This window comes from Eremomyces bilateralis (assembly GCF_010015585.1).
Source record: "Eremomyces bilateralis CBS 781.70 unplaced genomic scaffold P152scaffold_4, whole genome shotgun sequence".
In the NCBI taxonomy this organism is placed as follows: Eukaryota; Fungi; Ascomycota; class Dothideomycetes; order Eremomycetales; family Eremomycetaceae; genus Eremomyces; species Eremomyces bilateralis.
Genome location: NW_022985070.1, coordinates 593,236 through 616,642, shown reverse-complemented (window position 1 = coordinate 616,642; position 23,407 = coordinate 593,236). Strand labels below are relative to the sequence as shown.

At 52.4% G+C, this 23,407-nt stretch overlaps 9 protein-coding genes across 9 annotated transcripts; 4 read left to right on the top strand and 5 right to left on the bottom strand.

The window, feature by feature from the left end:
* The first annotated feature begins 790 nt into the window (after positions 1–790).
* P152DRAFT_455955 (uncharacterized protein) lies at positions 791–1,942 on the top strand. Its single transcript, XM_033678897.1, has one exon. It carries the CDS (start codon positions 882–884, stop codon positions 1,725–1,727), a length of 846 nt encoding a protein of 281 aa, XP_033536542.1. The 5' UTR covers positions 791–881; the 3' UTR covers positions 1,728–1,942.
* A 489-nt stretch (positions 1,943–2,431) lies between these two features.
* Positions 2,432–3,405, bottom strand: P152DRAFT_391388 (uncharacterized protein; the record flags this gene model as incomplete). The annotated part of the gene is made up of 3 exons (XM_033676095.1): positions 2,432–2,763; positions 2,815–3,067; positions 3,118–3,405. The coding sequence occupies 3 exons, from the start codon at positions 3,403–3,405 to the stop codon at positions 2,432–2,434; spliced, it is 873 nt and encodes a 290-aa protein (XP_033536541.1).
* A 3,560-nt stretch (positions 3,406–6,965) lies between these two features.
* On the top strand, positions 6,966–7,769 carry P152DRAFT_471567 (DUF1264-domain-containing protein; the record flags this gene model as incomplete). Its single annotated transcript, XM_033681076.1, has 4 exons — positions 6,966–7,046; positions 7,097–7,208; positions 7,259–7,696; positions 7,744–7,769. The coding sequence occupies 4 exons, from the start codon at positions 6,966–6,968 to the stop codon at positions 7,767–7,769; spliced, it is 657 nt and encodes a 218-aa protein (XP_033536540.1).
* An 825-nt stretch (positions 7,770–8,594) lies between these two features.
* Positions 8,595–10,858, top strand: P152DRAFT_237635 (GDA1/CD39 family protein). Its single transcript, XM_033674603.1, has 3 exons — positions 8,595–9,059; positions 9,126–10,473; positions 10,530–10,858. The coding sequence occupies exons 1-3, from the start codon at positions 8,741–8,743 to the stop codon at positions 10,585–10,587; spliced, it is 1,725 nt and encodes a 574-aa protein (XP_033536539.1). The 5' UTR covers positions 8,595–8,740; the 3' UTR covers positions 10,588–10,858.
* Positions 10,859–10,996: 138 nt separating this feature from the next.
* On the bottom strand, positions 10,997–11,927 carry P152DRAFT_447195 (uncharacterized protein; the record flags this gene model as incomplete). The annotated part of the gene is made up of 2 exons (XM_033677972.1): positions 10,997–11,182; positions 11,235–11,927. The coding sequence occupies 2 exons, from the start codon at positions 11,925–11,927 to the stop codon at positions 10,997–10,999; spliced, it is 879 nt and encodes a 292-aa protein (XP_033536538.1).
* A 299-nt stretch (positions 11,928–12,226) lies between these two features.
* P152DRAFT_455949 (glucanase B) lies at positions 12,227–13,761 on the bottom strand. The gene has a single exon (XM_033678896.1). It carries the CDS (start codon positions 13,643–13,645, stop codon positions 12,491–12,493), a length of 1,155 nt encoding a protein of 384 aa, XP_033536537.1. The 5' UTR covers positions 13,646–13,761; the 3' UTR covers positions 12,227–12,490.
* Positions 13,762–17,774: 4,013 nt separating this feature from the next.
* P152DRAFT_498643 (uncharacterized protein) lies at positions 17,775–20,946 on the top strand (the record flags this gene model as incomplete). The annotated part of the gene is made up of 2 exons (XM_033682286.1): positions 17,775–18,233; positions 18,307–20,946. 2 exons carry the CDS (start codon positions 17,775–17,777, stop codon positions 20,692–20,694), a joined length of 2,847 nt encoding a protein of 948 aa, XP_033536536.1. The 3' UTR covers positions 20,695–20,946.
* Positions 20,947–21,017: 71 nt separating this feature from the next.
* On the bottom strand, positions 21,018–21,911 carry P152DRAFT_455945 (uncharacterized protein). Its single transcript, XM_033678895.1, has 4 exons — positions 21,806–21,911; positions 21,666–21,755; positions 21,480–21,579; positions 21,018–21,401 (listed from the first exon to the last, which is right to left on the bottom strand). The coding sequence occupies exons 1-4, from the start codon at positions 21,887–21,889 to the stop codon at positions 21,199–21,201; spliced, it is 477 nt and encodes a 158-aa protein (XP_033536535.1). The 5' UTR covers positions 21,890–21,911; the 3' UTR covers positions 21,018–21,198.
* A 150-nt stretch (positions 21,912–22,061) lies between these two features.
* P152DRAFT_237527 (uncharacterized protein) lies at positions 22,062–23,373 on the bottom strand. Its single transcript, XM_033674602.1, has 3 exons — positions 23,120–23,373; positions 22,919–23,063; positions 22,062–22,863 (listed from the first exon to the last, which is right to left on the bottom strand). Exons 1-3 carry the CDS (start codon positions 23,189–23,191, stop codon positions 22,235–22,237), a joined length of 846 nt encoding a protein of 281 aa, XP_033536534.1. The 5' UTR covers positions 23,192–23,373; the 3' UTR covers positions 22,062–22,234.
* Between the last annotated feature and the right edge of the window lie 34 nt (positions 23,374–23,407).

Genomic DNA, 23,407 nt, shown 5'->3' with positions numbered 1-23,407 from the left:
CTCTGCCATAGTGAAAGATTATACGACAACAGGAGACTTGGATATAGCAGAACTTAACCTAGAGAAACAAGGAGAGAACAAGTACAATAATCATAAAAGGGAGAGGTTACATTATACCATCCTACGCAGGATTTCACACATATTTTTATTCCTAGGCCGCCCGGCTAGATGATTGTCAGGAAGACTATCGTTGTCTCAGAAAGAGGGGTTTGGCCACGGATAGGGCTGATGATTACGGGATACTGATGATGATTAGGTCGCGATGAATCCCAGTTCTCACGTTTCAGATCCAATCTCTTGCATGGATTGAGGGGAACAGAGTAGCAAACTTCCAGGGACGATGCTTCTAGACGATCACCCGCTTTAATATAATTCGATCCGAGAGGGAGGTCCTTATTCAATGCCGTAAAATGTGCTAGGGTGGTCGGAGATGACAGCAAATTTCAGGAACAATGCTAACAAGCCGAAATTCTCATTGGATACGAAACAAGAAACACAGAGAACAGAAATTTCCGGACGAAGGCATGACTGTTGCAAGTGTTGTGGCACGGTTATACTATGGAGGTACGTAGGTACGGCAACTTGGCTTGGTTTGCTCTCCATCCATCCCTAACTTAGCGTTAGGGCGTATTAAAGAATGAGGTTGGGTGATTGTGAGCCCGCGCCACACCCGCATAACTATTGGGACTGATTATGTCCTTGAGGCTGGCTCGGAAACACCTAGTAAGCCAAGGCGGAATACGAATTAATAGTACACGATAACACGATAACACTGTTAACATGCTGCAACCGCGATTTAAAAGAAGGTCCGTGCCTGGACGACATCGCACGATGAACCTCACGACACGGATGACATGCGAACTCAATAACAGTCTGAAACTATGCGACTGAGAGTTTCTGTTGCGCTGATTGCGCTCGGCCTGGCAGCTCCAGCTGCGGGGGAGCTTGACCTCCCAGCATTTCCCACGGATATCAACGTCGGAGTCGTCTTCCCGCGAAATGAGACGTATAATCTGGACCTAGCTACTATACCCGCCGTCTTCGCGATCCAGGGTGCCTACGCCGCGTTCCGATTTGGCCACACTATCCGCTGGGAATTCAGTGGCATCAACAAGACGGGTGGGACGCAGAGCCTATACGAGGCTGGGTACATGTTGAGATTGGAGCCGACCGAGCCTCCAGTCCTTCCACCGGACGCAATTGGAGATAACTGGATTGTCGGGAATACGAGCTACATAAATTCGACGAGCAAGCGGAAGCCTGGGCATTATCGGCTTACTTGGGAGCTGATCATGTCACGCTGCACGGCTCCCGGGCCCAAGGCGATCACCATCCACTCTGGCGCTGTGGCGGAGGGGTCGATCGACTTCACGATCACGGACGAGGGCCCCGAGACGGAGATCGATTTGACGTCGGCGTGTCCGGTTTACTCAGACGGCGTGACAATTACAAGCTCCAACCTAGGCTGCCCCTTCATGTCGAAAAAAGATGGGAAAGACCTAGACCTCTGCGAGTTGAAGCCAGATAAGACCTTGGCGGACTGCGTGATGACCAATATTACGCAGCGCGAGGACAGGTCAGCGTGCGAGGCGTTGTTGGAGAGGGTGAGGGGGGAGGCTGGCTCGCGACCGTCTGGAGTCTCGGGAGATGCTGCCAGTGTGTTTCTGCAGCACGGATTGACTGCTGCGACCGTGGGTGCTGTGGTAGTGGGCTTCATGCTGCTTTAGAAATATCTGGAAATGAGGTCTGGTAGGCGGATGGGCTGGCTGTGAACACAAGAAGCACTTGGTGGTCTGTCATTTGTACAAATTTTTGATCTGAGATATGTCGAGCGCCATCTGGAATCTTGTTGATATCAAGTAGCCGTATGCGGTAGACTCAGAAAGAGGACACTAAGTAAATATCATAACGTAGGTAGCAATTGAGGAAAGAGTTTGAGAACAATTCCAAGGGTCTGCCTTGACTCTGGAGGTGGAATATAGTATGACGAGACCGCCTATAGCTAGGTAGCAAACAGAAGGTGGTAATCAGACTAGCACCTCATATGCCCTTACAATGGAATTTTTTGTGAGGCATACATCAATTTAAAGATAGGCAAGTAGTAGATACAAACAAATTCCTTTCATGGGTAGATCTGATTTAAAATATGGTACATTGTTAGTAGAGCCATCGCTGGGTATTTCCTCAGCTCATCTATTCCACTACCAGCCTTACTAGGTTCCCATGCGATTGTGGGATCCAATGTCACCGCGTGAAGCCCTAAGAGCACAAGCAACCCGACCAGTACGCCATCGCTGATGAAATCCAAACCCAATCCGACTGGGCGACTCTCAAGAGGCCCGAAGCATGCCTGTGTGCAGTCGCCCCACTACTCAGCGTTTTCAGGAGGTCATGAATGAGAATATGACAAAGTCTCCTTCATAGCTGATTCTCAAAAGAAGTAGGCCATCAGCATGAAGAATGCGAGAACCTGATATATTCCACCCAAAGGTGACGGGGTAGATGCGGCACTCGTGCGAACCGTCACGGTCGTGTTCACGAAGTCTGGACCACATCCCAGATTGATCTGCTTGGCAGCTGACGCGTATGTTTGGCTGACGGGTTGCGTTCCATTTTGTGCAGCATTGGCGAAGATGGCCATGATGCTCTCGAGGCAGGTGTTGCATGTTGGACGGGCGCCTCCGGGCATCGTCATCCCGAGTGGCAGGTAGTATGGATAGGAGTCAGTGGAGGAGCTTGCGTTCGTAATTGCGTTTGCATAGCCTGAGAATGTGTTAGGGAAATGTCTGATGTGTAGGGGCCATAAAATCTCACAATAGTTGCCGCTAGAGTCCCTTAGACAGCCTGCCTGATAAAGTGGCTGATAGGAAACCAATCCACGATATGCCTGGAGAACCAATGGATTCTCTCGGTTGAAGTCGGCTCCGCAAGACTCGGTCTTCCTGATCTGGGAACCTAATTGGCCCATATAGGACGCACACGCATTTACGTCGACATTGCAGGTCGCATCGAGAATCGATGTTATCCGGAAGGCGGATTTCGAAGCCTGAAAGAAGCCTTGAGAGTTCTACGGTCGCATTGTCAGCATTGGACGAATACACGAATTGGGCAGCTTACCTGGAGGAGGAGAGAAAACGGGAGGCAGGATTGGAACGTGGGGTCGGACAAGAAAGTCTTGAAGAACGTGGGACAGCTTGGGCTGGTGAAGTTACTACCTAGACTTGTGTCGAAGGGCAGCGGAAGGGATGAAGGTCCTTCGGTCGAAGTCGCAAGGACCAGCGATTCCGTACTCGTGGCAGTACCCGTCCCTGGCGTTGCATCCGTCGCGGTTGGTTGAAGATCTTCGGGCCCCGGTCTTATGATGGATGATGGGGATTCATCTTCTTGTCTTTTCGCGAGCCGCATCCGTGGTTCTGGTGGGGTGTGGTGATCGACAAACAACGGCCCGTCCAAGGCAAGACGCAGATCGCTGGACGGCTGATCAGTGGAGGCAGCCGCGTAGTTAGAGAAAAATAGTATGGATATCGACAGGAATGTGATTAAAGATCGTAGAGGGGTTGATGGTCGTGTGAAAATGGGAGATGAGAAGGATAAAAATGATTTTGTCGGAGATTGGCACAATGGAAGTTGATTATCGAGTGAGGGGGTGATATTACGGCTCGTCGAGGGTTTGGGATTTAGGTACTTGTAGGGGCCTCGCTCCGGTTCCTGGTGCTGCAAAGCGGAGCATTCCAAATTAGGGTTCACAACATCTTGACAGCCACCAGTTGCTGTTGAATTCTGTGATTCCGACATGGCCATGAATTGGATAGACTTCCTCCTCACGATCATGCTTGCAGTAGCGTCCTCAGGATTGTCTCTGTTCGCTTTGACGCATATCCAATGGGTCCGAATCGTTGCTCCCGAGTGAGAGACCGACCGTTCGGATGGACATGTGCTTGCTGTGGGTTGGGTCGATCCGGTCGCTAGTCCAGGGTCGATATCTGGATACAATGCTGTGATACCGCGTACAAGCAGCACTCGCCACTGCTTCAAACACCTGGGGGCCTGCTTGACGAGTAGAAGCAGAAGTGTCGTGTCTTTGTACGTCGGTTAGATGTGGAGTCGAAAGTCGAAATCCGGTGGTGCAGCTCGTCCCAGGTTGGACAAAGACAAAGGTTCATAGAAAACAAGTATAGGGCGAAGATCGAGACTAGAAAACCTCAGGATCTCAACTTCAAATGGCGGACAAAGTTCGATATAAACAAATGATAATGCTGACTTGTGAACTTGGGTATGTAGACACCTTCATATGCCAGAGCCATGGGTCTCCCACAGTACACATATCTCACTGCAGGCCCAGTGAGGACTATTGTACTCTGGCACCCAACATAACATTGAACAGGCATGTTCTTACGAGGGACCATGGGTCCGTCCATGCCAAATAAAGCGACACCACACCACAGACGCGCCGAAAACAATAACTAAACCAGCGTCGACGGAATGGATGGTCTCGAATTGCTTCGAGTCCGTTGAACGACCCACATTGCCGACCTGCCGCTTGCAAATCTAGTTAGAGGAACCGAAAGCCATCCAGAGATTCCAGACTATTTCTTCCGTGCATATCCAGAAAGGAAGAGCCTAGAACGGCAGGGCCGGCGGGTGGACTGGTAACCAATGCCACAAAACGCCATAATTAAGCCAGCGCTGCAAGCCAGCGCCTTGCTGACTAGTGACTGCTGTTGACCAGCACCTCTCGTGGAGCCAGGGGTTGGCGCGTGGTAGGGAAATTAGTTGTGCTCAATTGATCATGACTTGTTATTGAAGTCAGCATAAAATCGGCGCTAGTGGAGCTACCTCCCGTATCCCCAAAGCCAGAGCGAGAGGTCGAATCGATCAACCGACGGCTACTCCGTATTTGAGGCTTCATCAATGACAACCAGCTTGAAGCCCGGTGATAGGTCCTCGATGACAGCGTTCGATATTTCAATATATGAACCCTGACCCCGTGGCACCACGCCGTGAGCACGACATGTCAACGGCATACGATTCCACCACTGAGTGACTTTTGTGCGAGGATTGCGCTCGAGCACTATCGTACCCAGGATGGTCCGGGAGGCTCCTCATTAATATTATTACCTGCTTGGCGCTAGAACAAATAGTAGCCCATACCCGGAAACGAGGAATTAATTAGCATCTAATAGCTGAGAGGGGGCAAATGATTGTATGAATCTGAATATTATTATATTTCGTGTTGGAGAACAGTTGATGTTGAAGGGGAAGAAGATTACGAGGACATTTTGGGAAACGGGAGGGCCTCCGAGCCATGGTTTACTGGGAGCAAGGGGACCCCATCCCTTCCGTGATAACAAATAAGTACCTACCTTAAGGTGGGTAATACGACTGTCTCTGAATCATTAAATTGCAATTTTGATAGTGCCCACCTACAATCGAGAAACTCCCGAAGGTGGGTGACACAGGAAGACTGAAAAGGTGTTTATGTCTCATGAGGGCCAGACAGGTGCTGGCAGCTGGCGGCTGGCGGTTCAGCGGCTGAGGATGGACCTGGATTTATTTTCTGGCCCAAGTGGATTCAACTCATCAGCATCATCTACTATGTAGGCCGTCTGACACTTGGCAACATCTCTCCGGGTTCCGATAACGGGCGTGTGAAGTTTGGACCTATCGAAAAGAGCAAAGCCTGAGGTAGTTCGTCGGTCATCCAACGATAGTTCTTGATGATAGCCGTTATTCCTCGATTCTGCCCCTAGCAATCAACATGCATGGCAGACATAGAAAAAGGTCGTTAAAGCTTACTCCTCGCTCCTTAGTGAGAGCCGGAGCGATGGACTGACGCCTGGTATGTAGCCAACATTCAATAAACGCCACCTGCACGAGCCCTATCGTATTGAACGGCTCCACCACCGGACATTCCCCTTTCCACTGGGTTCATGACACCCATCTAGTTTGATCGTGACTTTCGCCTTTTCCTATGCGAGAGGAGTCCAAGCTGTCAAATTTCGACCCTTTCCAAGGGCCTTGGGGAGAGGAGGAGTCATACCGCTTTGTCAAAGAAGTGCTGAAAACCGGCGCTTACTGTCTGACTAGCTTTCAAATCTGAATTGACCCCATTGACAAGCCAATTGCCATGATGTTATTGATGATAGAATATTTTGGTCTTACTATTGCGTACCTACTGCGGCAATGGGTAAACCAGGGGCTAGGGACAATAAAATGATAAAATGGACGAGCTTTCGATAGTCAGGGGAGGAGTCAGGAGTTAAACTTTGAGCGTCGTCTATGATGTTTACCCGTCGCTTATTATGCGCTTCCGGGCGGCTCGCCCGGATCTTCGAGGACTGGACTTTCGTCTTTCGAGTCTCGACCCATCGGACTCCCCTGCTACTCTGTTATGTTTACCGTTTACCTCCCAGAAGCACGTCATGAGATCCAGACCTAAGTTCCTAAGAACCATGCAATCCTTTTAAAAAAATACATTCATCTGCCACACTGCCCACACATAGTACAAGTCTATCACACGTGAAGAGTGAGGACGCCACACCTTTGTCAACACTCAGGTTTGTACCTGATATCTCTTCAGCGAGTAGCGGGTAGTGTATCTCTATCCACCTTGGCAATTGGGTTCTACACCCTTTTGTCGACTAGGAGCCTGCAGTCATAATGCGTCGAACTTGCTTTTAGGCCTCAGTTAACTTACTGCCGTAACAGGATGCCTTAAAACTACGTCAGGAAAGGTGGGTGCTCCGCAGGATCGAGGTGGAAGAGCAGCATGAGTACTACTACCAAGTACCAATCCATCAGAATGCTCACAATGACGTAAATCGAGATTGGGCCGGTACATCCGATATCAAGGCCAATATCAAAAATACAAATGCCTCATCCACGTAAAATGATTAAATTGATGCTTCCAGTATCTTGAACAACATCCACCATTGCTACCGCGGTATCAACGTGAACTGGCGAACATGGAGAATACGAGCACCGTCGCCGGTGATCCCCTGAGCACCAAAAGCACCGTTCTAGATTCCGCGGCAAACCTCACTCAGGTAAACGAGTGGCATTTTCCCCGACGTATCATCTCTAACTGTCGTCATAGAGCAAAGGCCCGGTCAACAGCATCTGCGCTCACCTCAATGCTTTCCACGTCTACGCGGATGATACCGGGCGGTTTGTTGAGGCCAACCATTATTGTAGTCACTTGAATGAAGGTATTCGCATCGCTATGGTGAAACCAATGTGTTCCTAACTTCCCCCTTAGATGTTCGTCAATGCATTCTCTACGACAGCCCGGAGCCAAATGCTCGACTCATCGGCATTGAGTACATGATCTCTCCCAAGCTATACCAAACCCTCGACCCGGATGAGCGAAAGCTGTGGCACAGCCACATCTATGAAGTCAAGTCCGGGATGCTCATCATGCCCCGGCCACGGGGCATGCCGGAAATCGCGTGGGAAACCGCCGAAACCAAAGAGATGGAGGACGTGATCGTGCTCTACGGGAAAATCTACCATCTCTGGCAGACCGACCGCGGAGACCAGCTGCCGCTCGGTCCCCCGAAGCTGATGACGAGCTTCACGGGGCCGGATCAGTTTGACTTCGACAAGAATGTAGGGGAGAGGGATCAGAGGTTTGGGTCGGACTATCGGAAGCAGAAACAGGCGAGAGAATACATTCCAGAGCCGGAAATCCACCCAGGTAGGTGGTACGGGAACATAGGCGAGCATCATCGCTAACACTCACAGACGCGGATCAAGCGTGGAAGAAGTAACAGTCTGTAGCATCCGACGGATCGCCAATGCGAATGCTAGGAATCGAAAACGAAGGCATGCTAAGCACGGAAGAATATTGGGATGATATGTATCCAGCTCCATAGCCCAAGGTCCAAAGAGGACCGTAGAAAGCCGAAGCATGGAAGTACTGATCATTTCTGATACGGACAACGTCGATCTTGCTTCACTGTCCACACTCGCTCAACCATTGAAAAGGCGATGGCAAGCTCTAGCAATTTTAGAAGCTGAGGAGTCCCGGTGCGGGAAACTCTCCTTTGGCATGTTGGCGGTAGATACTTTTCAATGTAGTGCTGTACTCATATTCTGGTCACTCGTGAAAAGGATGGGTGGGAAACCGTCGGGTGGCTTCCGTCTAGGCATTACCTGTTCTGCAAAGAGTATCACAATGTAGTACGAAAGCGAGTTCATTTTCGGTTCTAGTCCTCAGAATTGAAGAGTACCATATTAATATGGGGAATTGGTATCAGGAATTCGACAGAACGGGAGGCATAATGTTAGATGAAGTCTTCAGGTTCAGTTCGTTGGAAGATTTTCATATTTGTACGGAACCGAAGCACGGACGCGTCCCTGGGGACCCCACAACAAATTCTTAATATTTAAGGCTGCAAGGCTGCTCAGGCAGATTTGTATCAAATTCAGTTCGCAATTTGCCTGCATGCAGTGGGCCAAGGTCCCAAGGAGATATTTAGGAGTACAAGGTCAGTAGTACGTACACTTGTGACAGGGAGGGAGGGAATCTTGTCTGTTCCATGGGTTAATTAGGTTTCAACTTTCAAGGGATCAAACGTCTCCTAATTCCTATCCGCTCCTCCCGTTGGCCTCACCCTTAAACCATTAAGCGTTACTCGTTTTACGCGTAATCCCACTGTCGCCCTATCATCCGATGGGTGCAGTTCCGCCCATTCCGCGATCCTTCTCGACCTCCTAAGTCCTACTCAACCCGCCCTTTATGTCCAGCGGCGTCGACGTGGGCAAACGCTCTGGCATCTGGTCATATTTTGGATTCTCCTCGACGCCTCGACGCCGCGTTTCCGTGTCGCTGCCGACACGCAACACCACCAGCCATTTCGACTTGACCGACCCGTACGAGAAGCCGGATCGTCACATCTCAGGCCGTATGCATAGCAAGGACGGAGGTCGGACCGCGTGGATGAACGCAGGGCAGCGGACCCGGCTCGTGAAGGCCTTAGGCCTGGTCACGTTCATTATCGCCATATTCTTCTTCCTGGCCCCGAGTGAGAGGCACAGGGTTGGGAAATATGTGGAAGGTTCGGAGACCCGAGAATGGAATAGAGAGCTGTTGTACAGAATCAGGACTGACTTGTCGTTTATAGATCATGCGCCTTTCCACGGGCAGCAAGGAGACGTGGCCTCAGATCCCTCCGTGGGCACTTCAAAATGCACGAAATCCTCCTCTCCGCAGAAGCCCATCGTCCAGTATGCACTGATGATCGACGCCGGTAGCACCGGATCCCGAATCCACGTCTACCGATTCAACAACTGCAACGAGACGCCGGAACTCGAGGATGAAATTTTCGAGCAGACGGAGCCGCGCAAAGGCGGCTCGGGTCTCAGTTCCCACGCACCCAATGCCGACGCGGCGGCGGCGAGTTTGGACGTCTTGATGGAGGTGGCGATGAAAAACGTCCCAGACAAACTCAAGCCATGCACACCGATTTCTGTCAAGGCAACTGCGGGTTTGCGGAAGCTAGGCGAGGAGATGAGCGACCAGATTCTCGAGGAGGTTCGCACGCGGTTGGAATCGAAATATCCCTTCCCGGTGGTCTCCAAGGACAATGGCGGAGTGGAAGTAATGCCGGGCGAGGACGAGGGCGTATTCGCATGGATCACGGTCAATTATCTCCTCGGTAGGATCGGCGGACCCGCGAAACATTCCACCGCCGCCGTCTTCGATCTGGGCGGCGGGTCGACGCAGATTGTGTTCGAACCGACGTTCAACGTCTCCGACACCCTCCCCGAAGGCGACCACAAGTACAGCCTGAATTTTGGCGGGCACGAATACCTGCTATATCAACACTCGTACCTGGGATACGGGCTCATGGCGGCACGCGGCAACATCCACCAAGCGGTCATCAGCTCCGTCCACGCGAAGAACGGCGAGGACCACACATGGCTGGCCAGTCCGATCATCAACCCCTGCATCGCCCCCGGCATGGAGGAGATCGTCGAGGTGGCGCTGGACTTCGAGCAGCCCTACGGCGAGAAGAAGAACGTCACGATGAAGGGCCCGCACGCCGGTGCGCCTGCGCAATGCCGCGCGATCGCCGAGGCGACGCTCGAGAAAGAAGCGGAGTGCAAGCTGATGCCGTGCGCGTTCAAGGGGGTGTACCAGCCGTCGCTAGAGGAGACGTTCGCGACGGAGGACATCTACTTGTTCTCGTACTTCTACGACCGCACGCGCGTGCTGGGCATGCCGGAGAACTTCAGCATCCGCGAGCTGAAGGAGGTGACGGAGCGGGTGTGCCATGGGGAGAGCGAGTGGGACGTGTTCTACGCGGTGGAGGACGCGGTGAAGGAGTTGAAGAAGAAGCCAGAGTTTTGTCTGGATTTGAACTTCATGGTCGCGCTGCTGCATTCGGGATACGAGATGCCCATTGACCGGGAGGTGCGCATTGCGAAGAAGGTGAAGGGGAAGGAATTGGGATGGTGTCTAGGTGCTAGGTATGTGTCTCTTCCGTCGTGGTGATCCTCGATCCTTCATGCTAACGTCGTCCTAGTTTACCCTTACTCGCCAAGGAGTCGGGATGGCAATGTAAAGTCATGGAGATATCATAGAGCGGCCCTATCGCCGATCGTGGATTTTCTGCATCGTTCATGGAGTTCGAGGCTACTACCGGAAAAATCGGTTTCTGCGTTGGTGAAGGACCGGCTGGGCCTGTAATTGTACAAAGTTAAGACCGTGCAATAGACTCTTCATTGTCGACGAGAGAACAGGAAAATGGATTTACTAATTAGCGGCATTCAAACGAACCACCCAAATGAACGCTGGGGTATCTTTCAACGTGAGAACCTCCTGATGTGACACCGCCATTGCAACATCCAAACCATGGAAGGACAGGACGACCACCCGTGACTCCCAACATGGAGTCCCAAGTAGTACATGATCATGAGTTAGATCGAGGAAGCGATCCTCTTGAACAGTCTTTTAAAATAGGAAAGCGTCGTGAATCGTATCTCATCAAGTTCAAACTTCTTCGATCTTGGGTCCGGCAGCCGCCGGCTTTTGTCCCATCAACTTCTCCATCGCATTCTCCTTGTATCGCGGCTCGGTCGGCGCATCGTCGGCCACGTCATCCTCGTCGTCGCTGCTCTCGCTACTACTGCTCGTCATGTCGGGATCCCGTTCCTCCAGAACTCCCAGTCCGAGATCCTGCCCAGCGGTTAACACCCACGGAAAATTCCACGATACGTTCTCGACTTACCATTTCGATATACTGCACCCCGTCCTCGAAGTCACTCTCCATGGACAGCGCCGACACATTCCCGGCCTTCCGGTCTGTCTCTAGCGCCTGGTTCGCTGCCGCCAGCTGCGGCAGGAATTCTCGGAGCCGCACGGAGAGCGGGACGACCTGTCCGGAATCGCCGGCCGCCAGTGCCGCCTCGTCGAGTCGCATTCGCGGTCTGCGATCGCGAGGGACCACGGAGATTACGGAGCTTTCGTCGCTCCCGCTGTCCGAGTCGGTGTCGCTGTCGCTGTCACTCAAGCTATCGCTGAGGGTTCCGTCCAACCACTTTTTCGCGGGCGCGGGTTTCGGCGCTTTTTCGAACTCCTCATAGTCCGTTTCCGACGGGCTCTCGGAAGCGGAGTCGGTCAGCCCACTGCTCGAGTCGACATCGGTGATGTGCGTTCCATGGGACGAGTCTTTCCCGGTCGATAGCGATGCTGACTCTGCGGAGGTGGAGGGCTCGCTGGACATGGAGGGGGAGGGGAGGGAGGAGGCGTCGGTTTCGGAGTCGGTTTCGGAGTCGGTTGGAGGGGAGAGGATGCGGCGACGGAGGATGGGCCGGGGGAACTGCTCCTTGCGGGGAGAGCTGGCGATGGAGATGTTGGAATGGGTGCGTTTATGCGATCTGATGATGCCTTTCGGCGGCGAAGTCGAGGCTGGGGTGTTCATGGCGGGGGAAAGAATGCATTTGGGTCAATCGAATAAGTGGTAAGAGGGAAGTTAAATGAGCAATTGATAGGAATAAGATGTCGAGAAGAGGAGTTGGAGACGAAAGTGATAAAGTTCCGTGACGGGAACAGTCGAGTGCAGGATTTTGGTGGGGGAGATGGCATTTCCGCATTTCCACTCTTTTCATTCGTTGGTGGCGGATCACAACCAAACAGTCTAAGCTCCACTGGTCGAACCGCGAAATCCTGGCGGTTCCGCATCCTTTCCCGGTTCACGACGACGACAACCCTGCATCGAGGAGTCGAATTGTCTAGTGGACGGGGTTGGCGCTATACCAACACGCACCGAATGAACGGAGAAAGATAAACATATCTGATATCATTCAGATGAGAACACATAAATGAGAAGTGCCACTGGCATATTACATGGTCATACATTGAGCGAGCGTACCGTATATCAAAATAGTTCAAGGTCCAAGGAGATCATCCAACTGAACGAGCCATTCTGTTCCTCCAATGGACTTCAAAGGCACCACAAGAATATGACTTACATTCATATCATCATCACAGCTTTCCAGGTATCGCTGCCAACTTCCCGGATCCACTACCCCTAACCGTTACCGTCAACAGTCTCGGAGACCCATCGGACACCGACCCGGACCGATCGACTCCTCCCGTCGGGTTCACATCATCATACGGAAACGCATACCCCCTTCCATCCGTTTCGTTCTCATGCACGATCCGCGCATAATGGTTGGTGATCCCCCCAGAATAGTAACTCCTCGTCCCCTTCCGGCTAGGTTCCAACCCATCGTTGTTCATCAACGTGGACCGATTGAACGCGGCCGCGATGCGTGGAACCAGCGCCGCCCGTACCCCGTGTAATGGTCCACCGAACGGCCCGTCGCTACAGCTGAAGATGTCCTTGGTGCTGGGTCGATCGAATGACTGCCCCGCGATCCGGAGTTGATCGTTCACGACCCGGCCGGAGACAATCCCCCATACCGCCTGCGTGTCGACGGCGAGGTCCTTGTTGCGATAGTGCTCCCACACGCGGGACACATACGGGTCGTAGAATCCGGCGAAGAGCTTCGGGTTCATGACATGTCCGTTGTTCGGCGACAGCGCGCGCACATCGCGGCCATTGGCGCGGAAAATGAGTGACGACCAGCGCGGATTTCCCTCGCGGCGACTCTGTTCCCGCAGCGCCTCGCAGACGCGTGCCAGGGCGTTCGGATAGAGGCCGCCGATGCGCTGGACCGTCCCGGCGGTGGACTCGAGCTCCAGCGCGATGGGGAGACTTACGAAGTCGACGGATGAGATGTTCGCGAACATCTGGGCATCGTTCCAGGTGAACTCGCAGAAGCCCCAGGCGAGGTGGATGTTGGGGTCGGAGGGGTTGGTGGCGGAGGGCTCGACGAGGCCTGGGCCGGGGTTCAGGAGGAAGGTTAGGGGCTGGTCGAGGGAGAACCAGATGCGTGCTCCTGCCAGATGGGGAATCGTCACGGTTCGGGAAGCGCCGGGGCCGCCAAGACGGATGGCGCAGTCGGCTGCGAGCTTGCTGCCGTTGGAAGATGGCGATTTGGGATAGTAGGCGGTCTTGCCGTCGGATTGGAGTAGGAAGACTGCGTTGTCCCTGTCAATAGCGCGGCCGGTGATATACGCAAAGACGATAGGGGATGACGAATTGTTGCAGAGGGCGATATTGAGTGACGCCATTGCCAAATGTTTGAAAAGGACAAGGCCTGTGTGATCCAAAGCTAATCGACTAGATCCAATCCAGGAGGAGAAGCATATAAATCAAGTATGGGATACACTAAGCAAATATGAAGGGGTAAAGACTCTGAGTAGATTTCGTGAGAATGATCAGCGACACGAGTATAAACTCTGGCTGCAAAACCATACCTTACTTATATACGATTGGGTTCAATACCTTAGGGGCCGAGGAAGTAGACAAAGCTCACTAGGAAGGCTCGACCGCTTGCACTCAAGGACACACTCCCATCAACTGATCCATCTCATCTCTAGAGTCCGGCATCATTGCCAGCTCCTATCCATCCGATGATACTGACCATCGAGGCAGGATCTTGCCCGTGTCTCTCTAGGACCCCTTATATCCCACAATCCGCGGTGTAGATGGAGCGGGTGACACCGTCAGAATGCAGTAGCGGAATCCGATTTCAGTCCGTTGTTTACCTCGAATCACCAGTATACTGTAGGCTAAAGCATCGCGAAGTGGTGGAGACCTCCTAATCCATATCATATATGTGGCGAGGCACACCAACCGGCTTCTATCGATCCAAGTGCGGGTGATTGATGACCTGGTAGTTCGTAGGATCAAGCCACACGTGGCGGAAAGGAATATTATATAGACACATCGATGATTCGATGGAGAGACAGCTTGGACAACGGCTGGAACTGGTGAGCGGTGCAAATGATGATGGCGGAGAGGTGTAACAGGAGGTTGAATCAATGCGTATGCGAGAAGTCCGATCCTGGCGCGCTAAATTGGATGCATCTGTATCACGAGGCATCCTTCAGGTAATGTCGTGGTAAGAAATAAAGGCACCGGCATGTCTCGGACCAGGAAATACTGGAGGATATAACAGAAAATGGAACGTGTCAGGACAATCGTGCAGTCAGACCTTGTTGCCGGACTTGTGCCTCTGGTGCAAGGGGAAATGCGTAGAGTAGAGATCGGTACAGCTCACGGTTGAGAGATGCTCGGCTCATCACCCATTGTGTATAGAAGATGAGATATGGTAGGACATGCAAGAAAGAATTTCAAACTTTTTCTGAATATCTGGCACCTGGAATGATAAGGGCTGTTCCTGACCGCAAGATCTCCTAGCAAGAATGGGACTGACATTCTGTTGCAATTTCAGCGCCCACGCGTTCCAAGGAACGCGCTGGAATGTGAATTGACCATCTACATAATGGCTCCACAACCAGGCCATTCAACTGATCTAACAAGCATACATATAACATGATGCATCGATTGATGAAAATCGAGTTTCCACGCTGGGTGACAATGTACCCTCGAACAGAGCGATACCTCCCACCTCCACCATGCGGTTCACCATCGTCTCCCACTCTCTCTTGGATGCGTCAGCGAAATCGCCGTACCGTTCCTCTCTCGCCGACATGTTTTCGAGCGTCGGCATCCGTCATCGGTTGTCTAGCGTTGGGTACATGGTGCTCTATCTATTGGACGTTCCAGTTCCGATTCAGTGGCCAGCGATGGTGGAGCAGATCCAGGATTCGGCGGGAGGAATCGTGGAGGTGGGCCAGTGAGATTTTCTATAGCGTTGGACGGGTCGAGTTATGTGGCGGGATGTTGTGGTCATGACCAAGTCTTCGCACAGCAGGAGCGTTGTGGACTCGTCTAACTCAACTGAAGACTAGACGATTAGAGATTCGATCCCCATCCCGCGACCATCGAACGGGAGAGTGTGCTTAGATTTCCTGTCAACTTCGAAAACTTCACAAGGAGTGTGCGTTGCTGGGTCGAAAAGTAGAGTGCTAGACTGGAAATCACAACGGCGCTTGCCGACGGGGATGTAGGATAGGCAAAAGCGAGACGAGAAGAGAGAGACGAAGAATAAGAAGCAAATAAATGCAGATAATTCAGTCCCGCCAGTGGAACCCAACATCCAACCATGAAGTCCCTCTTCTCACCGTCCACTTGTATCATAAATCATAACCGTGTCCTCTTATCCCGACCGGTGCGTCCTCTGTAGGTATCACCAGATCTGTGGTGACACTTCCGATAAAGACGGATTTTGTGCAACCTCAGTGCCGAATCTCTGGGAGTGAGAGCCTTGAGTCGCTTCCGTTCATAAGATCCACTCGCTACCTATCGGAATTCAGGTCGAGGACAGAGCCGGATGATGTTTGAACCGAGTTCTTCCTTAGGGATGGCGTACACGTAATACCTTCATGGTGAGGCTGGGGTTACCAGAAATTTCCATCCAGGACGATGTTCGAGTCTATCAACGAGTCCAGTTTGGTGTGGTGAAAGAAACCTCAAATCGATGCGTGATGTGCCATCTTCCCGTCGTCCCATTCTTCGGGACCCGGCGACTCTTGACCAGTGCCGGACCCCCACCACTCTCCCGAGATCTACACTACATATCCGACTGCACTCCATTTCAACCATCACCTCTAATCCATTTTCCGATCGTGGGATAAATCAGGCGCCTGTTCCCTTTTGGCATGCCAATTCGCTGATGCTAGAGAAGCTTACGTATGATGAAGCTGCTGGGTGCTGACTGAAGAGAGAGATGTCAAGGCGAATCATAGCCATACGTCCCGTCCCGGGCGTCCACATTGGCTTTTATCAGCCGTTTCAGTTTCGTTCCGATTCGGCTCTTTGTAAACGGGCTCAGGTAAAAGATGAGAAGCAACACCCAGAAGCTTTCTCTTTTGCCCGCTACAACAACCTCACATGATCACCTCGGACCTGGACTTAGCAAAGGATCTTGACCTGGCCAGCTCACGGTCGCTGGAAGATGAATGCTGGGGTAGCCAGCGGTGCATCGTCGCACAGGCTCAGAATCCATTTCCTGCAGCTGCAATCGTCTCAAGCATGATCAACATTGTGGGGGAGCTATCAGTACTATGTTAGTGCAGTGACTATCGAGCAGCCCAAGTGGAGAGACTTTGGAATCCTACCGTGTCATGGTGAGGAGAGAATTCAGAAATTGTTGCTTGCTATCCTAGTGGTGTAAATCGCGGACATTGTGGTGGGGACACCGAGATCTGGTGCATTCTCCAGACTCTCCTGCCAGCTCCCAGCGAATACTGAAAGCAAATACCTACCAAACGAGGCTCATAATCTCTAGGGTGATTGATGCCATGCCTGTATCTGAATTTTGAGTGTCCAGGAATCCCGAATGACAGAGGGTTGCAGGGAACAGGGCCGAAGCTAGCTGTGATCTGTCAAGGGTTCATGTTGAGTTGTTGACGTCTCCTCAAACCAGCTGCTCTAGACTCCACTATTCGAATCCAGAATTGAGATACGAAAACCGCTCTGGTACACAAGGACAATTGCTGGCAACTGACCTTGCGAGATGGGGGGGCTGACGTACGCTAGGTGACACGTCTCCACGGATCTTCGTCTGTTGGTTTGGTGTTTTGCAGTACGTGACGCTGCGGCATTGCGGGACGCTTTCCATTCGAGCTCATCCCCAAGATCCGGAGAGAAGAGGACAATGGAGACGAGAGAGCAACCATATCCTTGGTTAGAGGGCCTGTAAAAATGTAAAATCCAGGTACTCGCCGCGTTATCGCGCCAACCCAAACCAGCCAGCGATCCACGCGCGGCTCTCGAATCATCGCGTCCGAACGCGCCTCTCACTTCGCCTCTAGCTGGGCGCTCAGACCCTGATGGACAAGACGAGAGTCTTTTCACTTTTCAGCGCTGGACAGTTGTGCATCTGCATCAATCTGCACCCTGTTGAGCTTCTTGCAGCTCCTTGATCCTTGATGTTGTCATGCTTCGATGGTCTTCTTTGTGGTTGAGAAGCCACTGCATGTTGTAGCAGACGCCAGGACAAAATACAGATCGACGCCTTTGCTGTCTACCCACTTATATTCCCTCTTACGTCTTCATTTCTAGTTCTTTCATGAACCTTACAAAATACAAATACTTGTTTGAGCAAGATCTTTCAATTCAGCGGCGATTGCTGTGGAACGGAGACCTCCACAGTTTCCCTGCAAGTCAGGATCTTATATATCACCAATCTGCCAGATCGAGCTGGTCTCATCCGCCCTTGAAGGGAATACAATCAGTTGGAACTGGACTCGAGGCAGCAGCAGGGTAAAATCTCCGAATTATCCTTACATCATGGCGGTTGGAGATGATCGGCTCGAGCCGCCGAATATTCGAGTACCGGGCAGGACCTCTTCGAAATCATGGAACAACGCCAACCGGTTTTCTTGGTTCCCTTCGCTTGAGACGACGATGTCTTCGCAGAAACCAGGGAAAGCCACGCGAAGGGACTCATACTGTGGGGGCAGCATGCCCTCGGGCACGAAGTTGTTCGCTGTGCCGATGTCCCTTTCGGCACCTACAACACGTGCCCCAAGTCCCACAAGGAAGCAGCTTCTAGATATGATGGACCCTCAGCTGAGGGAATCGATTGAGAGAGGGCCCAACTCGAGGAGAATGAACCGGAGCGTCTATATGGGAATCAGCAGGCGAAAACCTCTACTTACAGGAGCCCTGAACCCCACAAAGAAAGACGAAGTGCGTCGGTGGGACGGAATTTCGAAGACAGCATGTTCTTGGGATGGATTGAGGAAGGTAAGCATTACGACTTCCAACCTTCTCACCCTTCCCAGCATCAGTCTCTTCCGCTCATGCTAATATCGACTAGGACTCAGAATTATGGTTTCCTAAGGGCAATTGCCTGATCTATCTCTATGCTAAGGGACACTCCCGGCGAGGCCCTTCTTTCTGTATCCCCCTGCGTGCTCTGCAAGATTCACAATGTGACTCATTGCTCACCATTTGTCCCGCCCAGTTAGTGAAAGATGCAACAGCGATGAATCCCCTGCGGGAGAGGGAGATCTATGAGATATATATCCCCGCCCCTGAGGATTCGATGCGAACAGACGCATTACTCTGGCACATCACCACCCGCAATTTCTTTGCCTTCTTATTTGGAAGGCCGTTGGTCGGCATTCGCTTGGGCAACACGGCCGCTGCACTCTACGAGCGCGTTAAGCTGTACCGAACCGGGCATCCGAATAACCAAGTGGATTTCTTGGAATATCTTGAGGGTCTAGGCTATTTCGATTTTGTCAATTGTCCGGATCATGCTCTCGCGGCCCTCTTCTTCGCCGAGCGACACCAGATATCCCACCTCTATATCGAGGCCTTCGCTCACTGTGTCGGCATGAATGAGAATCTCGACATCTCCCCGGAATTCCACCCAATATCCCACGTCACCAAGGCCCTCGTCACGCGCGCATACCTTGAAATGGACGTGCACCTCACCCGAATTCAGAGCGCCCTACGAACTTTTCTTGAAGATGAACTTTCTAGCACCTATCTCGGTCTTTCCAACGGTGCGCGGGCTCACCTCGATCGCTTTCGGTCCTTCCTCTATCAATTTTACGTCGAAAAGTTCGGCTACTGGCCTCCTGTGGAGAATACATCCTTTCCAAAGGCGCTCTACCGCTCGATTTACTTCGATTTTGCGAATCTACATGACTACCTCGTCGATTTGGATTCGACCAACGACCTTATTATTGATAAGCCTGCCAATGGTGGTATTTGCGTTCTACAGAATGTCCGCGCCTTCGACAAGCGGCACCACCATACAACCCTTCGTCATCCCCTTCCTTTGCTTCCTGAGCTAAATGATGCCCCTGTGCGTTCGCAGTCACAGCGCGCCTTGCAGAGCCTCAGAATTGGGACCAAACAAGCACGAAACACCAGGGTACGGGCAGTCCAAGCGGCGCTACGTAAGGCAACAAACTGCGGCGACGCCAGCGTCACCGAGGCTCCATTGGTACGGGCATACGCTTCTTTTGAGTCCGACTGCGAGCTCGGGACAGACGAAAAGGTCTCGGTGGTCGACGCACGAAAAGTGCGGTGGATTGTGGTATATGCGGTGCTACAAATGCTGGTGTCCGTGATTGGGGCACCAGATGCAGTTCGAAACACGGAAGATTCCGCGTATCCGCTTTGTTGCCCACTTGCGGGCGTTCCACCGTGGGAAGACGAGAAGAACCCTAGCCTGGTGATGGCCGACGAGCTGCGCAACGGCACTGGAAGCCAACCCCCCACACCCGAGGTCCTTTTCCAGGAGGAGCCACCCAGGTCTGCTTCGCCAACGCTGTCCATCCATCCGGACTGCGAGACTGACTACTTCAACTTCAGGAACCAGAGCAATGGTGTCATCCAAGACGTCGAAATACCCGCTCCCCTTCGCATCAACACAAACGTGGATTCCGGTAAGAGTCGACCCAGCAGCGCAACATCCGCTAGGGATATCCTCCGCAGCTCCTCGATCCGCTCTATCAAGGCACTCTCTCCATTCTCGTCACGCCGTGGGAGCGTCGTAGCGGCGAAGCCCACTCATCCAGCTTTCTGCGAGATTATCGTACACGGCTACGGAAATGGATTAAATCCCGCTATCGTCTCTGAGCCGTCAGGCAGCGCGCCTGACCTGGCCCCATTGAACGACCCAGCTTCAGCTCCTGCGGCCGATATCCAGATATCTGGGCCAACTATGGATGCTGAGACCTCCCAAGAAGGGACAGACCACCCTGAGGTCCAAGGCGCCAAGTCTGTCCGTCGAAAGGCCTCCCCCCTTCATCTCCACCCCCATTCTTCCTCCACTCGGGAAGATGGTCTGCCACTCCTCGTCAAACCCCGCACACCCACATTTGGGACACAAGATCTTGAGAGTTTCCTCATTACTGAATCCATGGCCGTGATTGAGCTCGCTCCCGCCACTCCTAGTGGCAGTTCCATTGGGACCGTTGATACTCCGGTTTGGAGCAGTGGCGGGGTATCAAGATCCGATTCAGCGGGCAGCGTAGAAAGTATGGAGCGTCCTGGAACTGTGAGTGGAGGTGAGGGGTGGAGGGACCGCGGAAACAATCGTGTGCAGTGGTCGGATGGCATTAGAGCGAAGCACGTGCCGATCATTATCCGTCGATCAGTATCACTTGGTGGTCAACCAAGGGTCCGTCACCCGCGTAGCATTGATATCTTCGACGCGTTAAAGGCGAGCGCAGAGGCACGGGGCTAACCGCAAAAATTGACATCTACGATGCCGAAACTTGGCTTATCGATGGCGTCTCATGGTTATTTTCTTATGCTGCCAGGCTTGGCTACCAGGCGAACGCGGACACTCCGTTGACGGAACGGGAAACGTCGTTCCTTTGCCATGTTAATATGGCTACTATATGTGGCTCAATAAAGTCCACCAGGTCTCTGGCAGACCTGCTTTCGTCCCTCATTTGGAGTTTGGTACGGATAATCCAAGGGCTGATCGAACTACGGTTGGATGCTAAGATTGTTCAAGATACCCCCCTTCCTTTGGCATATCGTTCCCTGATCGGATTTCATAAGCTACATTCTTTGTACAGGATTAAAAAGTCATAGGCAGTTAGTTTATCGAGACGGAAATCTGATCCAGTCTCGTTCCCTCCACAGATGCCCCACCGTCCATGCTGCACATCAGGGGCTCTGAAGGGAGACCATCTCACATCGACCGTCCCACCCACAATCGACCGAACTAAAATCGTGATCCTCATCTGCAATCTTCACAATCCTTCTGTCCACTCGAACCGGTGTCTTTTACGTCGTCACTGGGCTTAGTGGCGCCTGTGTCTGCTGTCGTGCCAGTGCTAGTAGACTCAGTACTTTTGGCCGAGTGACCCTTCTTGTCCGAATGGCCTAGGTTCTTGTCCGGGTCGATATGGTTCCTGACCAGTTGCTTTAGGACTTTAGTCTCTGGAGAAGCTCAGTTAGGCAAACCCTTCAATATATGCAGGTTCAATGGGAAGATCGTGACAGATCGCGAGAACGAACCAGGAAAGCCGCCTTCCGATTTGCGATCCCATATCAGTACTTTCCTTGGGGCATCTGAAGGTATATTATCATTGTTGACTTTCGAGGAAGGGAGATATGTCTGCTCCTCCGGTAAGCATCTCTCGTATTCGCATGGTCCAGCGATGCTAGCTGAGCCTCGCCACGGAGGCTAAATCTGAAACTGACCAGTTCAACAGTGAATAACCCTCCCATGGCAGGCACCAGAGAAATTTCGCCAATTGTGGTTTGGAACGTTGTTAAGAGCTCTTGGGCAAACTGAGGTCGTCAGAGATGGGATACCTTAGTCGTGCATTTGGCTGACCTACATAACCGGCTCGTAGCATCCAGCGGCATTGCGTGCAGTATGTGATTACAATCCGGGGGAGCTTAACGTCGGATTGATGCTCCATCTTGGTTAAATTTCGTCTCTGGGTTTTACTCAAATAGATATATTTGGCAAATATGTATCAACGATGAAGTCATTTCTCAAGTATGGGTATCAGTCACGTGCCTTGAGTAGACTGATGCGGAAATCGTTGAAGAGTTTCGAGAGATCATAATTGCATATAGCCAATAAAATCATTATGTATGAAAAATAGTGTCGCATATGCCATATACCGCTCTAGGAAGGATCCCAATCTGTGTACCGTGGAGCTTTCCCGCCTGACGCCAGTCCCGATACCAAAACCATTCAACAGAATTACGCCCATCATTACTATCCAAGGGCCACCAATTGACCACGGGCGATGTGACAACTACAACAGCACTATAGCTCCAAGTGCTGCGACGGCCAACCCACCAGCAGCACGAGTTCGTCCTGCCGCCCCCCCAGTCGGTGTCGCGTCGGTGACCGAGAGACCTGAACCGCTAGTATCGGTGCTGACAGCCTGCGCGACTCGCACTCCAAAGCTGGTGCTAGTATCCACGGCACTTCCGCTCGTGGTCGTCACCACGCTCGTCGCCGTGGTCGTGGCGATGCAGTCCGTCCACGTCGTCCACTCCGCGTTCGTCGTCCACGGTCCCTCCGTCCAGCCGGCCCAGTCCGGCGACGGGCAAGCCGTGCCGTTCCACCACGACGTCCACGCGCCGGTCGTCCAGCTGCCATCGTTGCGGAATGGGCCCCATGCGCCGCTGAGGAAGGGTCCCCATTCTCCGCCCCAGTGGCCCGGACCGCCCCACGGCGCACCGCCGCTTGGCTTGCCGGTGACACCCGGGAAGGGAGCGCCGGTCTTGGTGGTCCAGCCTGACGCCCAGTTATCGGCGAGGGAAGACCATGCGGCTGTTGGCCATGGGGCTCCGGAGGTTGCGGAAATCGACGCGTATTGCGGTTGCGGCAGGAAGACGCCGTTGTTGGCACACCCTTGCGCGATGGTCTGATACAGAGCTTGGGGTATGATTAGTTACCTCCGTGAATAAAGAGAGATATAAGGAAGACATACTAGACTTGTCCGCGTCGCTGCATTTGGATGTGGCGATGCATTCGGTGAGATCTTCAATGAAATCATCATCACCACAGAAAGCCCCCGATCCGCGACCCCTCCAGTCGTCTCGGTCGTTCCAATCGACGTCTTCGGTACAAGTGGACTTTGAAGACCTTCGTTAGACTTTCTTCCGCAGCTTTATCATGGCGAAAGGCTCACCAAGCAAGACCACTGTTGGGCCAGAGCACTGGGCAGAATCGCCGCAGCGACAAGAACGGAGAACCTCTTCATGCTGTTGACGATGGGTAAGTCAGACACACAAGACTAGAATTGAATAACGAGGATGAACAGGAAATCCAATGACTATGCGAGTAATGATATAAGTAGCTGGCAGCCTATAAAGAAACTCGACAATGAACTTATGCCACTTTCCTCACCAGCTCCATCGCAAGCGGACTCTACCACCTAAATACTATCTTTCTTACCCCCGATCAATCAGAATTCACT

Bases quoted from the DNA above. Each gene is read 5' to 3' on its own strand.
- P152DRAFT_455955 (XM_033678897.1), top strand. From the start codon at position 882: ATGCGACTGAGAGTTTCTGTTGCGCTGATTGCGCTCGGCCTGGCAGCT.
- P152DRAFT_237635 (XM_033674603.1), top strand. From the start codon at position 8,741: ATGTCCAGCGGCGTCGACGTGGGCAAACGCTCTGGCATCTGGTCATAT. The intron at 9,060-9,125 runs GTTCGGAGACCC...TGTCGTTTATAG, and splicing joins GGTTGGGAAATATGTGGAAG to ATCATGCGCCTTTCCACGGG. The intron at 10,474-10,529 runs GTATGTGTCTCT...ACGTCGTCCTAG, and splicing joins GGATGGTGTCTAGGTGCTAG to TTTACCCTTACTCGCCAAGG.
- P152DRAFT_455949 (XM_033678896.1), bottom strand. From the start codon at position 13,645: ATGGCGTCACTCAATATCGCCCTCTGCAACAATTCGTCATCCCCTATC.
- P152DRAFT_455945 (XM_033678895.1), bottom strand. From the start codon at position 21,889: ATGGAGCATCAATCCGACGTTAAGCTCCCCCGGATTGTAATCACATAC. The intron at 21,756-21,805 runs GTAGGTCAGCCA...TGACGACCTCAG, and splicing joins GGATGCTACGAGCCGGTTAT to TTTGCCCAAGAGCTCTTAAC. The intron at 21,580-21,665 runs GTCAGTTTCAGA...CCGGAGGAGCAG, and splicing joins GGTTATTCACTGTTGAACTG to ACATATCTCCCTTCCTCGAA.
- P152DRAFT_237527 (XM_033674602.1), bottom strand. From the start codon at position 23,191: ATGAAGAGGTTCTCCGTTCTTGTCGCTGCGGCGATTCTGCCCAGTGCT. The intron at 23,064-23,119 runs GTGAGCCTTTCG...AGGTCTTCAAAG, and splicing joins CCCAACAGTGGTCTTGCTTG to TCCACTTGTACCGAAGACGT. The intron at 22,864-22,918 runs GTATGTCTTCCT...TCATACCCCAAG, and splicing joins CAGCGACGCGGACAAGTCTA to CTCTGTATCAGACCATCGCG.